Below are 14,275 nucleotides of genomic sequence, written 5' to 3'. Positions count from 1 at the left end.
ACTAATGCACAAATTTGAATAGGCATCATCTTTCAGATGTGTAAACATGCCTTCCAAATTTTTTTATATAGTACAACTCCTTGTTGGTGTTGGGATTTCATTTTCTGGCAGTGTATTTAAATTATTAAGATATTATGTCTCTTGAATCATCATTTTTCTTTGAATACATCCAGCAATTGCTTCAGTGTTTATATTTGACCTATTTTTGCATAAGTTGGGAAAATCCTTACTTACACTTTATTTTGCACATACTTATTCCTGAAGAGAGGTAATGCATTTATGATACTCTTTATTTCTTCTCTGAATAGAATTTCGATTTGTGAATTTTTAAAAATTATTTAAATCACCTTCATGTAGTTTCTATTACTCTATTTCCTATCATTCTAAGAGATAGGAAAACTATATATGAAGACATTTTAAATCAAAGCGATCTGAAACATCACTACAACAAAATTGGTCTCTCTCTCAATGCTATTAAGTTGTCAGGTTAGAAAAGAATTTAATAAAATATAGCAATTATTAAATAATATATAACTTGTGGGAAATAATAACATTTGTTGACGTTTCATTTTTCAAGTTATAAGTCCCATTCAATGTTTGCACAATTGTTGCCTTATTTGTACACCACTAATTTTCATCTAAATAATAAGTAATAGTCAAGTCACTTCTTAAACATTACAGTCATAAGTGAGGTTAATAACTTTTACCCAGGATGTAAAGTTTACTTGTTAGAAAAATTTAAACCTTGAGATGTAATGTATGCCTGTAAGTTATTCATAGATTATTTGCTCAGATGACAGAAAGGGAGAATTTTAAACTTACTTGAGGTGGGGGATAACCAGTAACAGAACAGTCTAAAGTGACACTTGCACCTTCTACTTCATCCCTGGAGAGCTGTGGTCTATGAATCATAAACATCGGCTTTGTCAATATTTTGACAGTTATATCAGCTGTTGAGTGACCAGCAACATTTGATGCCAAACATGTGTATTGTCCATTGTCGTCTTCTGTAACTCTCTTGATTTCTAGAGATCTATCTTCATCCTTAGACACTGCTCGAGAAGGTCTTATTCTTGTATCAATGTACTGACCATCCTAGAATAAAAGCATTACAAAGTTAGATGAACTGTTATGTAAGAGTTTTTATATATTTTATCTATTACATCACAAAGTATTTCATAATACATAAAACATGGGTATATTGCACACATATACTGAGTACCAGCAGATACAAGGGTACAATATAAAGCTTACTCAACTAGATATAAACAAATAACCCTCATAATGCTACAGCCCTGGTGGGCCTTGGCTTACAAAGCAACCACTGCTCAGCCTGAAGGCTTGCAGATTATGTGACATGTGGCAAGCACAACAAATCCTTTCTGTCATTATTCTTGACTTTTCAGACAGTGGCCACTATTTCACCATCAGATAACTCCTCAATTATTTTCAGATAGGCTGAGTGTACCTCGAATGAGGCCGGGAACGTAACCTGGGTCCTGTGGGAAAAAGGCATGTATGCTACTCGTACATCGCTACCAAAGTAGATATATTAACAATATTTAAATATCCCCTCACTTATTATTAGGTTATTTTATTACTTCAGTTAAAGTTGCAAATTCAAACATACAGATATTTCTACCACAGAATTATTCTGGATTTTAAGACCTTCAGCGTAACTCAAAGTTGTCATTAATAAATAGTGTAAATACAGAATTTTGATCATTTGTAAAGTTGTCACAAACCTTTTCATTATAGACTGTTATGTCTTTCAGTCTGTAAGCCTCAGTGTATAAACTAAGCCCTCCACAATCCTTGATTTGCAACTAGCTCTTTAGCCTTTTCTAAGTTCTAGACCTCTTACGTATAAATCATTAAAAACCAAGTCTAACCATCGTCACCCGGTCTTTCTTTCTACTTCTCTTACCCTCCATGGTTAAGTCCATCATTTTCGTATGTAACCCTACATAATCCCATCACAAAGTCAATTAATCCACTGAGTTCTTTCCTAACTTAGCCTTTATCTCATGATTACCAGTGCCCTCACCCCATCTTGTTCAATATTGTTTCTAGTTCCATGTCTGTAACTCCCAACGTATGGATAAGATATTCCGAGTCCACCCTGCTTCTACCCCCATACTTAATATGACAGACTGGAAGCAGAATGAAGTAAGGATAATTTCAACTGAAAGATAATTTATTTCTTATAGAGAATTCACTTTGTTTTGCTTCAGTTTGTTGCATCTTCATATAATATCATTTACTATACTACCATCGTAGGAGAATACACATCCTTAGTACTTGAAATGATTCACCAGTTCAAATTTTTCTATTCTCTATTTGAAATAATAAGTTGCTTCCGAACTGACATTACTTTAGTCGTGGAAATGCTAATTTTCATATCAAACTCACTGTAATTGTTTTGAAGCTCCAAGAAGTCATGCAGAATTAAATTTTGTGTTTTAAAGTATTGTACTCACTTTATACCAGCTGATAGTTGGTGGTGGGTAGGCTTCTATGGCAGGACAGGATATTAACAGACTCTCAGCTCCATCCTCTACTTCTGTGACACATGTCTTCTCTTCCATCACTGGAGGGACTGGAAATGTTACAAGCCTTTAATGAAAGTCGAAATAAAAGCTATGAATGAAAATAGTGCATGTAAGTATAACACATGTTAATTGCAGGATGTTAAGGAACAAACGAATGCCAATCAAGTAATAAAAACAAGATGTCTGTCTGTTAGGTCATCAGCCCAGAGGCTGATTGGATCCTCAAATAGTACCACTAAAGATAATGCAGTTATAGATGAACATGATAAGATAAACACAATGCAGGTGAGCATCAGAAGAGGGAACATGTGGAGATTATCCTTGTCCTATCATGTTTTCATGTTGCCCCTGTCCCCTTTTCTTTGCTCCCTCTTTCAATGCTGACATGTCATTGTGTTGACCCTAATGTGTATTCCTATCTTTCTATATATGGCATGATTTTTCACATATTTGTTCATCTCAATGACTTATTAACCTGCTAGATTCCTATTCTTATTTTGTGTTTGTCCTGTGTTCCTTTTCTTTTACCATCACAAATAGGAAAAGTCTTCTAAGTTTTAATTACTGCAATGATGGGGTGAAAGTTCCTTTAAGAGATCATTTCAAGTACCTAGGTGTTAATATAAGGAAAGATCTTCATTGGGGTAATTACATAAATATGATTGTAAATAAAGGGTACAGATCTATGCACATGTTTATGAGGGTATTTAGGGGTTGTAGTAAGGATGTAAAGGAGAGAGCATATAAGTCTCTGGTAAGACTAGAGCATGGTTCCAGTGTATGGGACCCTCACCAGGTTACTTGATTCAAGAACTGGAAGAAATTCAAAGAAAAGCAGCTCAATTTGTTCTGCGTGATTTCCGACAAAAGAGTAGTGTTACAAAAATGTTCCTAAGTTTGGGCTGTGAAGACTTGAGAGTAAGGGGATAGGGTTTCAACTAAGTGGTATGTTCTGAAATGTCAGAAGAGAGATGGCATGGATTGGCATTAGTAGAAGAATAAGCTTGAGTGGTATTTTTAAAAGTAGGAATGATTGCAATATGAAGATAAAATTGGAATTCAAGAGGGCAAATACTAATTTATAAGAAGAGGAGCTCTGATATTATTTAATCCGCAGAAGGTTGTGTTCACTTCTTGGATGTTAGAGGTCATGCTGGGTCTCTTAGAACAGGTCATTTCAAACGACACATTACTGTATTGAACTTTACTGTCTTTTACTAGTTCTCTGTTATTTTTTATATAAGTTTTGTTCTTGGATTAATGCTTAATGTTTTCATGGAATTTTCTGGTTTTAGCTCATTTTTTTTAAACTTCACATATTGCAAAATTAATTCAAAATTTTAGTTTAGTAAGTGGATATTCATTATATTTAACTTATTAACTACTTCTAGATAATGATAAATACAGCAACATTTGTAATAACTATACACCACAAAATGGATATCATTCACTGTGGGCACTTCAGTTCCTCACAGGCCTTTCATCTCTGATACCACCTTCCCCTGCACACACGGGAAACAAGTTGAAACTGTGTACATCTTGCAGATGTACAGCTGACATATGTTGCACTGTTTCTTGATCTTGGTGTGTTTGCACCAATCACAGCAGGTGCAACAGCCAGGCCCTGCTTCCCATCTGAATCATAGATGCTCTTTACATTCCCCCAGATGACTCCCGTTGATGCTGTGTATACTTTATGTCTTGTTCAACTCTAAGCATTTGGTTTCTGTTGCAGTTTTCTTCCTGTATGCTCTCTAAGAGCTTCCAAATTCTATGCTCTTTGGGATACATCATAAAATGGAACATTCAACAGCTTGTGCATGGTGCTAAAGACAAGCTCTGAAATAATTAGTTTGCAATTGGATTTACCACACCACAGTAGACTGGCAGACTGCAAGAAAGTATTGCTGAATATCTCCATTAGGATTAGGTGAAGTATGGTGGGAAGAGTGCACAGCAAACAAAAATGATGTGGAAAATATGAACCTTGTCTAAAAGACTGCAATGTGACTTCTCCCAGGGTTAAGAAAAAAACCAATTAAACAACTGATATCTACCACCTGGGCTACTGCTCCAAATGGAGATCAGAGGTAATTATTCAATTTTCTTCCTCTCTAACTAGTGAAGATGTATCGTGATGATGATGATGATGCTTGTTGTTTAAAGGGGCCTAACATCTAGGTCATTGGCCCCTAATGGTACAAAATGAGATGAAATGGTATGACACTTTAAAAATCCATAATACTTCACTGACCAGGATTCGAAAACATGAGGATGAAGAATGAATGGATGGATATGAAGTTAAAACAATCAGTGGATCCGACCCGCAATGCCCCACATTCCCAGAAACTTAGCGTTAAACTATAGTATTACTGACCAAGGGACAGCTTCTAAAGCACAATACTGACTTGATGATGCTTGTAGTCGAAACTGGTCCAAAATCCAGGTCATCGGCCCCTCATAATGGTACTTATCGCCAGGAAAATAGAACCATGCTATGTGTCATGTTGCGGTACTAAACAAAAGTAGCGTAGACTCGCGGTATTCCACATAGTATGGTACTATGCACAGGTAATGAAATTTGCACATGTAACAAAGACCTATGGTGTTTCGCACACTGCAGCACTACTTACAGGCAACGCAAACGTATACAGGCAATGCAAACCTATGGCGTTCTTCACATAAGTGGACTAAACACAGAGACCCGCACTATCACGCGGTGTTCCTCACAGAGTGGGTACTAAGCATAGGCAAGGCAGAACTATGGTGTTGCTAATCCCATGGTGTTGCTCATATAGGTGTACGAATCACAGGTACTGTAAAAGCCGCCAACGCACTCTATTGTTACTAATCACAAAGCTATTTTGCACCTAACATAGTGGTACTACGCACAAGTATAAGCGACCCATGGTGTTTCCCGCGTGGTGGTACTAATTACAAGTAGTATCATGGTTCTATTTTATTATCCCTTGGCTGCCCCTTTTGAGAGGCAGGGGATACCGTGGGTGTATTCTTCGTCTGCGTCCCCCACCCACAGGGGGTTGAAGATGTATCAGTGAAATATTTCTTTCATCTTAGTGCTCTACTACACTAAATTGCTCTAAATTTTTATATTTAGCTTAATGAATGTACATGTATAATTATGTATCTATAGCTAAGTATTTAAGAGCATGATACAGTATGAAAAATCTCACAATGTATGACGAAGGTTAAAATAAAATGTGAAAGTACTCATGAAGATAGTACCATATATTAAATTAAATATTTTCAATGCAAGATGATTTTTTTTTTTTAAATATTACAGGTAGTGCTTACCTAGAACATACAAAATCATAGACTTGTAGTCTGTACCATATTGATTGACAGCTGTGCAGGTATATAGGCCAGAATCATCATGTGTTGCATCCTTTATCTTTAAAATATGGCTGTCGCCTGAAAAATAGAACCAGTCAATAGTGTCAGTCAGGAGTAAAGACATTCTAAATTTGAGAATTCCTTACTATCATTACACCACATTTATAGAAATAGGTTAATAAAATTCTACAGCAATGTTTATATCTGTACACCAGAGGTAAAGGGTAACACATTTTTTTTCTTCAAAACTGAGGTTTTGATACATGTTTATTTTGTTTTGTGCTTATTTTCCCACAGCCAATTATCAAATTCCAGCATTGAAACTGCCAACCAATATCAATTTGTCCTTAGGTGATACGTATCTGATGAGTGTGCTCAGCTGGTGATAGAACTCCTTGTTAACACAATACGGACGGGTCCCGAGAAAACTCGTGTTTGCATGGCCGAGCGTTGCAGACAGGTGCCAAGTTATCTTGTGTTAGCTGCAGACTGAATTTTAGAGCTATCTTTTGGGATATACAAGAACTATTTGAAGGTCGTGGGTGAAAGCACTCTGTTGTGCATGGTTTTGACAATCAACAATCACATTTCTTTCCGATTATTCTTCTTTATAGCTTTTCATTGGATTTTCTGACAACATATTTACAAAGTTTAGAGAGCCATGCCATCAGCAACATGGCATCACCCAGGGATCAGGCGTGTTTCAGACAGGGATGAAATTATTAAATTACTATGTGCTGATACAGTTTCAGAATGTCAAAATGTCAAAATGACAGGGGGAAAAGCACAGAACTGCAAGAAAAAACATGTGGCCTACAACTCCAACGAAACTACGCGCAGAAACGATGTTAACAGTGTGCGCACCACGCGATAACAAACTCATTCTTTCGTTTCGATTAACTCTAGCACAGATGCAAGTGTAATAGACTAGTATAACTTGGAAACAATATTCTCTAACCCATGGATAAATAATAGAAATATTGAGCTCGATTTATTATTATTATTATTATTATTATTATTATTATTATTATTATTATTATTATTATTATTATTATTATTATTATTATTACTTGTGAGGTATGGCTATGAAGTTGTTTACATCTATTAGTATAAGTATTATTATTACTTATATAGTTGTGTATGAACTTTATTTGATATAAATTATGATTGTATTATTTGTGAGGTTATGTCATGAAACATCTGATGTATGTATATAAATAAATTTATTATTACCTGTATATATATAATGTATAAATCCACTGCACTGTTGTGCAACACACTGTAATAGTCTAGAACAAAGCAATGTATGACTGGAATTGTGTAGAAAATTCTTTACATTGTAAATAGGCTATTGGAGACTCTCGAAAAAACTCTGAGAAAACGTGTTGTGTCATATTCTTCTACAAGCCTGGCCCGGCAACGTATATAGAGAAGTAGTCTTGAGGGTAGAGTTGAGTTATTGTTTAACAAGAGTTATGAGCACAAGTCGTTAATCGAGTATGTGAATTTGTTACGACAGAAGGTTGGTTGACATGCAAGTGTTGCAGTCTCCAGTCTTCTCCTACTTCTTCATAGTAGTGTTTTGTTTCACGATGGAAGTTTATTAGTACATGTGTGTAGAATATATGTAAATAACTTGTAAATAAAACAGTGTACACAATTGACAGCATTTTGTGTGCATCTTTGTGGCTATATCAGCGTGCGCTAGCTTCTCTTGCATGTAGGACTATTTCCAACCCTTTTCCCCAGCTTAAAGCACGCACGCTGCTCTAGTGAGCGGGAAACGCGATACACAAAGGTAGCAAACGTTACACTCGTGAAATAAAGCATCAAAAAAATATGCTTTAAAATGAGGTTGCGTAAATTACACAAGCACATGAGAATTTATCCTTTATCCTAGGGGAAGATTATTGACCATACTGGAAGTTATATTGGTCAAAAATAGGAAGAAGTAAGAATAAATTGGAAAACTGGAAGACGAGTTAAAAAATGGGAAGTTTCCAGGTAAATCAGATGGGTTGGCAGGTATGCAACTCTGTGGCCCATAAATAATGCTTATTTAATGAAAAATTGCTTATGGCTACACTCATCCCCGACTGCTTCCGAATTTTCACACTATGAAAACTGGCAAAAATGCCAAAAATAATGTAAAGGTAAAACATATGATTACTTTATTTTGTAAAATTCAAGTTTGCATGAGAACCAGCAAACAGCTACATACCAGGTGTCTCACCTAAGAGTCATAAGGCACCTTTTCGCTGGTATTTGCAACTTTGATTTTCTAGTGCGCAAGTAGAGTCAGTCCAAACAAAGAATGTCCATCAGGTACATCATGTAATGTTACATGTAATACATATGATAGAAATTGCAAGCAACGAATTCTGACAAGCAACCGATTTCTGAAGTAGTTGTTGTTATTCTTATCTGTAATTAATTACATTGAATCCAATCAATACGGAATATGAAACTTATAAATAATAAAAAGCATAGAACATTTGTTGGTGTCAATAATGCGACTACATTCAGTTTGCAGAACTAGTCACCACCTGCCCATATCTTGAGCGCTTATCGGTGCCCCCTCAACCACTGGAATGCTGAACTTCCTAACAGGAAAATGCATGTTTCAACACAGTAATGCACTCTTTCAACACAGTCGCCCTGTTGTTCTGCCAGTGTAATCATGCTTGTCCTGTAGTGTGAGTATTTTGGAGCTGTACTAGCTCTTCTCCAGTTTGTTAGTGAATACCGTATTTACTCGTGTATTAGACCCCTCACGTATTAGACCCCCCTGGCTTTTCGAGACGAAGAAAATGAAAAAAATAAATCTCGCCTATAAGCCCCCCGAACATAATTCATCAGAGAACAACGACGATTCCGCTTTGAAGCGGGTACAAGTCTTATCGCAGCTCTGATGACATCGCACAAATTTGTGAATAGCTTCGTTCGTACGACCTATGCAATGAAAGCACGTCGAATCCATACGGTACATCTGTGTTTCGCAGTTAAGAAATGTCCGCCTCTGTAGCGTAGGTCTACTGAAGCTCTGATGACGTCGCACAAATAGATGAATAGGCCTAACTTCGTCTCCAACCCGTGCATTGCAAGCATGCATCAGTCATGCTATATGTCTGTGTTTTGTAGTTAATAATGTCTGCCAGCATAATAGTTAGCACAATTAGTTGTTGTTTTCGGGGGTCTGACTTCGATTCCCGGTACCGTACTGCCATAGATTTATGAATGGCAGGAAGGTTCTTATGTGGTAAAAGTGGTACATGTAACTCCCCTCCACTGGGGGTGTGTCTAAAAAGAGCTGTACCACTTCGGGATGAGGAAACGAGTTTACTTTCGTTGAGAAATATTCATGGTTGTTGCTATTTATACAGCAGGCAAGATCATTAACAAAGTGTTCGTTTAATATCCCGTAACTCGGGCCAATATACTGAGGTATATATTTGGAGAGAAGTAAGTTTAAAATGTGATAAAAGCTATCCAATTAAAACTATTGTTTTACTCCCCAACGTACCTAACAAATAATAATAATAATAATAATAATAATAATAATAATAATAATAATAATAATAATAATAATAATAATAATTGTACCGGGCGGTACACCTCCACTCCGCTAATTTAAAATGTGCGCCAGTTGAAACTCCTCTGCTGGAGGAAGTCTGAACTTTATCTACGCTATTAATTCTCTACTTTCTCAGAAGATGTCACCACGTGGAAAATTTTGAGTTTTTGAACTGTGTCATTTTTGATGTGGTTTTGTTTCGCTTGAAGTAAGAAGTGTGAACTTTCTCTTCTAGAGGACACTACTGAAGATCAACAATAGTGCAACCTAGTGCGGAGTCAAAGAACTATTTTGTTGGAGAAATTTTTATTTCAAATGTTTGTTCTTTGCTAAATTTCTTTCAGTCATTGGTTAAGTTGGCAATATTAACCCCTTCTTTCCCCTTGTTTTAAATCTAGCCTATCCCGAATTTCTTGAATTAATTTTCCACCAATTATGTGTTTCTTCTTAGTATTGTGTAGGGGGTTTATTGATCTACCAATAAAATCATCGCGGGAGGGTGTTTTCATTCCCCTAACGCCTAGAACCTTCTGCGAGAGTATTTAAACTGCTGATTTTAGGGTCTCCGGGCCACTTCTGTTCCATCTTTCAGTGTATAAAGTACATAGCAGGAGGCGGGAAGCGCCTCTTTCCTCGGCAGCGGTCATCAATAAGGTAATGGCCGATTAATAAATTCTTTCTTTGCTAGCTCAGCAGTTTAACTCTCGGGGCGGGTGCGAAGCGTTCCTCTATGTAACCTTTTCCTAAAATGTAACGATCTTTTCTTCTATTCTCTTTTAAGCTGCATATTGGGATAGAGAGTGCTAACCCTCTCGAGCTCCCACTCACATTGTCTTGAGGTGAACTTATTTTCTCAACCTATTCTTCGTTAATGTAAAACAAATTGCTCTTTTCTAAAGTCACCTCGGTAGTATGGGATTAGCCCTTGCATTAGTGGCCTAGAGCCAGATTAGGTTTTTAAAAACAAGTGTATTGGGAGTGCAAGATCGCCTCCTCTCAAATTGTTATTTTAGAGGTCATGTAATTGCCCATTTTTTTAATAGACCTCAGTAGGTTGGGTATTTTACCCCTGTGTCTATGTCCAGTGAGGACAACTTGAAGGTGGAGTTTGGTGTGGCCTGGGAGAGGCTTAAATTTTGAGAGCGAGTGGCTCTTTTGAAAATTGAGTGTTGTATGCCTCGTGGAGGCTTTTCTGTGTAATTTGGAGCAAGGGCTCCTAGGTATGAATGGGGTTTTCTGCCCCTCTGTTAAAACCTGTGTTTGGGGTAAAACTGAGCTGATTGCCCAAGCAGTGTAAAATCAGGGCGCGAAGCCCAATTCCTGTAAATATTGTAACTACCCTTTTTGATTTGCTACTTTGTACCTGCCATGCTTGTTATTTCTTTGTTTTTGAAAAGAAAATATAACCTTGTTAAATTTTAAATTAATTTTGCTTTCGTAGCTGGAGACCTATTCACACCCGCACCTTCTTTCACCTCTACCTGCCACGGAAAACTCCGTAACAACAACAATAATAATAATAATAATAATAATAATCATAATAATAATAATAATAATAATAATAATAATAATAATAATAAATTTATGTCCCTACATACTTTAAACTATTTTCAGAGATGCCAAACAAAACATACTAGCGTATGCATGAAAACAAAAAGAGACAACAAACGTACGAAATTAAACATTATGATAATAAAACGCATTACCGCCATGCCTGTAGATATCCATAAATGCGGTATATTTTCCTGTTATTTATTTTTATTTTTCCCATTGAACTTTGGCACTATCATCTGTGGCACTATCAGGGCGATAATATCCCTAACCCAAAAAAATGTGGTCTGTCTTATCTCATGGATAGCTGTTTACGCAAATCCTGATGTGATAAATGTAGAGAACAAGCATGAAAAATTAAAATTAAAAATAAGGGTCTGTGTTTCAACAGCCGCAGTTATCAAAAGAATGTTTCCAGTTACTATTTATTTATGTATTACGTTTGGAAGTACAACTCGTAACATATGCTAGTTATCAGCTGATGGTTTGGCATGCCTTCTACAGCACTTCTTTATTCGGTAGGAGTGGCTTCTGCTACATATACACCAACTGGGAATATCAGAGACCATCTGGGAATAGATTTACACTGTTTAGACTCTATAGTCGGGAACGAAATTATTTTTAAAAGGTTCAAAAAGACAGGACCTCATATACTCTTGATTGCAGTGCATGGCTCAAAGAGAATGAAGCATGGCTGATACGACTGGCGAGAGATAGCAGAGAAGATGACGTCACTTAGAATGCCAACACACCGGTAACAATGCAGGGAAGTTGGCGGCGCAAGGCAGTAATTCAAATGAAAGCCGTGATCAAGTTTACTGTGTGCTAGGCCTACTGTTGAACTGACAGAGACAAATGACTGGCCATTAAGTTCTTTTGTATCAATATTTAATTATATGATAACATGATACCCTTATCGCTTTCTTCTACGGGATCGAGTATGAAGTGAGATGAATCTTCGTAGCGAGTTTTTACTGCCATATGCCCTTCATGACGTTAGCCTCACCAGAAGAATTAATGAAATGTATCTAAAACGGACTTTTATATGTACCGTAGGCCTAGAGGTTGTGTTCACCTAAAACAGACTATTATATGTACCGTAGGCCTAAAAGTCGTGTTCGCCATTTATCGTCTTTTTACGTTTAGAAATACTGCCTTCTGACGAAAATAGCCAGCATAACTTAAATACATTCTAAGTTGTTAAATAATAGTACATATAGAATGTTTACACGTACAATTTTAACTCTTTATAACCTAGAAGTCATGTCTTCGCTGCACAAAATTTTGAGGTTATCGCATATCAGACCCCCCTTTAATATATCTGGCTGTAAAAGTGGGAAAAAAGGGGTCTAATATGCGAGTAAATATAGTATGGCAAGGAATGAAACAAAATAACTCTATCCTTGATGAAAAAGTTAAGCTCATAGAAACAAATGAAAATCAGCAGCAGTCAGTAAAACCTCTTCAAGTGTTAATTCAATATGGAAGACCACAGGTCTATGATACACTTAAGAGAAAGAAGAAAGGAATACCTGGAAGGTATATATATATATATATATATATACACACATATATATATGTGTGGTTTCTCTACAGTATTTTGTTTTGCTTTATATAATTAAATATTGTATGTACTAAATCTATAACCTAGAAGACATCAGGTAATAGAGCAGGACAATGGATCAGTAGTATGAGAGTAAGATGGAATAAGGAGAGAATTCAAGACCTCCTTTGACAAGCTCCTGAATGGAGAGGCATCAAATGTAATTCAAAGCAGAGAAGAATCTGGAAAAAGTGAAGAGCCCAGTAAAAATATGGAGCCACCAATCACATGGCTAGAGATACAGAAGAGCCTTAAAAGTATGAAGAAAGGAAAAGCTGCAGGAATAGATGAGTTAAGTGTGGACATGTTGAGAGCAGGAGGAACTCCAGCAATCCAATGGCTATATAGACTCCTAAATGTAGTGAACAATCTACAATCTGTTTTCCAGTCATCGACCGGGTCAGGGATGTAAGGAATGAACCATATATAGTGTACCGGAAACGCCGCTATGTGAAAGAAGTTCAAAGTATCTGTGTTGAACTTCGCGTGAGGTGGAAGATAGGCAGCCCGCCAAACTCGCTGACGTGCACAGCCGTGACGTAGCCGCTTCGAGTGAGCTCCACACAGCCAAGCGTGACCATATATGGTAATGTCTCGGCCCATGTGCAAAAGTCTATTTAGCGCTAAAATGTTGTTGTTTTGACACTGCCAATGTGGAGGCCTTTTACAATGCTTAGTAAAGCTAAAGGTTCCACCTATTCAATACGTTATCGTAATGGTCTATTTAGAACATCACATATTTATTTAACTTGTCATAAAATACATCTTTGGGACCGGTTTCGGCAATCCACTATACCATCATCAGCCATTGAGTTTTTTATAGCAAGGAACATTCAAAATTTAAAAATATGCAATAGCAAGTCCTATTCTTACATGAAAAACATTAAAAATATAGCTAAATAGCATAGGCCCATTGGTACTATATAAATAACATGCCTTTTTTGAAAAATACAATATTATTTAGTGCATCTAAATTTATTTTTTATATATAATTGGAAAAGTCTATGGTTTGGTGTAGCTTATGTACAATAGAATCATGTAAAATTGATAAAAGAATCTATTTTTGCCATTTAAACCACAGTTTTAAAAACAACAAGTCCTATTTTACATGGAAAATATTAAAAATTGGCTAGTTAGTATTAACCTTTTTTTATGTTATACAAGTAACATGTCTTTTTTAAAAAATATAGTATTATTTGGTGCGTCTAGAATTGTTTTTAGGCGCTTAAAAAGACTATGGTTTGACATAGTTGATACACAGGAAATTTTCTATAAAATTGATGAACGATTCTATAAAAACCTCTGTCATTTTTTAAACAAAGTTTTTTAGTTCCTCATAATATGCGACTTGTACTGTTTTTGATAATAAATACAGGTTCTTCTTCCTTAAAACTTATTGACACAACAGTCTGTTTGACTATGTAAGGAGTAGTAGATTCTGATGTGTTTTTTCTTGTTTGAGTATTTGAACCTTGCTTCTAGTATTTTCCAATGTAAATAACTGAGTGGCTGAGGCCGAAACTATGGTTAAGATCTTGAATATTATTTTATGTGCCAGATGGAAATGGGCCGTAAATAATGTTAATCTCGAACCAGTACGGACATCAGGTTGAATGTAACAGCGTGCAGAGAGAGTGAGGA

At 36.3% G+C, this 14,275-nt stretch overlaps 1 protein-coding gene across 1 annotated transcript in view; it reads right to left on the bottom strand.

The window, feature by feature from the left end:
- Positions 1-14,275, bottom strand: part of LOC136858421 (hemicentin-1) — a 357,960-nt gene that overhangs the window by 144,433 nt on the left and 199,252 nt on the right. Inside the window, exons 24-26 of the mRNA XM_067137953.2 lie at positions 5,868-5,984; positions 2,481-2,599; positions 823-1,095 (exon numbers count right to left, since the gene is read on the bottom strand). Of these exons, the coding sequence (XP_066994054.2) occupies positions 823-1,095; positions 2,481-2,599; positions 5,868-5,984 (509 nt within the window). The remainder of the gene's footprint in view (positions 1-822; positions 1,096-2,480; positions 2,600-5,867; positions 5,985-14,275) is intronic.

The sequence above is a fragment of the Anabrus simplex genome, chromosome 1 (genome assembly GCF_040414725.1).
Source record: "Anabrus simplex isolate iqAnaSimp1 chromosome 1, ASM4041472v1, whole genome shotgun sequence".
NCBI lineage: Eukaryota > Metazoa > Arthropoda > Insecta > Orthoptera > Tettigoniidae > Anabrus > Anabrus simplex.
The sequence above is the reverse complement of the archived record's forward strand: the minus strand, read 5'-3'. Positions and strand labels throughout refer to the sequence as shown.